Source organism: Sinocyclocheilus grahami, unplaced genomic scaffold, assembly GCF_001515645.1.
Source record: "Sinocyclocheilus grahami isolate Dianchi unplaced genomic scaffold, SAMN03320097.WGS_v1.1 scaffold11364.1, whole genome shotgun sequence".
Taxonomy (NCBI): domain Eukaryota; kingdom Metazoa; phylum Chordata; class Actinopteri; order Cypriniformes; family Cyprinidae; genus Sinocyclocheilus; species Sinocyclocheilus grahami.
Genome location: NW_015513793.1, coordinates 22,074 through 22,946, shown reverse-complemented (window position 1 = coordinate 22,946; position 873 = coordinate 22,074). Strand labels below are relative to the sequence as shown.

Here is an 873-nt window from a genome sequence, read left to right as displayed (position 1 = left end):
AAAAAAATAAAGGCAATTGCGATTTTTCATCTCACATTTCGGACTGTGATTCCGAGTTTATACATCACAGAGTTTGCAGGAGAAAAGTCTGAATTGTGAGATAAATGTTGCAATTACCTTTTTATAATTTTTTTATTCTGTGCTAGAAACGAGTTTCCATAAGTAACTGCACAGACATACATTAATGGTAATATGTTATGATTTCAATTTATATTAATAAATACCCTATAAATGGGTTTCCCAAACCAGGATTCATTAAATCATAAAAAATAAATAATTATTATTTGTTTATCTGCATGCCATGTGACCAACACAAGAACATGCAAATGTTTTGTTAAATTATTAAAATATTAACTAAAAATCGCAGAGTGTACTTCATTAAATATTTTAGGTCAAAAGGGTTTGACTGACAAAAAAGTTGGAATCCCTGCCCTGTATGATCTAATTTTGTCTATACTTTTTTTTTTTCTTCCATAATCATCTGAAAGAGCCCCAGTAATGGGCGATGACAGAAATTGTAGCAAACTGTAGAGAGAGCCTATCAGACCTAAGACACCAGAGATGAAGATAAACAATGTACCTTCAATACAAAAGGTCAATTTGAATTATGTGCTGCATTTAAAGAAACCTCCAACATCCATCAGAGTAATGAAGTTACCTCCAAAAAGAACACTGTTATATTTAGTTTCCATAGGAACTCCAACCGCCCCTCTGAACCAGTCCACTACGCTCTGTAATGACTGATACACACTGTCCTGTAGATGCAGAGATTACAACAGCAAAATTAAGTGAAGTGAAAGCTATATTTATATACACAGTAAAAATAAAACTCTGTTTATGAATGACAAAATAACCTTATATAATTCATACACT

The 873-nt window shown here is 32.1% G+C and overlaps 1 protein-coding gene across 1 annotated transcript in view; it reads right to left on the bottom strand.

Annotated features, from left to right (window-relative positions):
* Positions 1–457: 457 nt before the first annotated feature.
* Positions 458–873, bottom strand: part of LOC107578660 (major facilitator superfamily domain-containing protein 10-like) — a gene marked incomplete at its 3' end in the record, with an annotated part of 22,448 nt that continues 22,032 nt past the window's right edge. The window contains exons 2-3 of the mRNA XM_016264596.1: positions 659–755; positions 458–547 (exon numbers count right to left, since the gene is read on the bottom strand). Of these exons, the coding sequence (XP_016120082.1) occupies positions 458–547; positions 659–755 (187 nt within the window). The remainder of the gene's footprint in view (positions 548–658; positions 756–873) is intronic.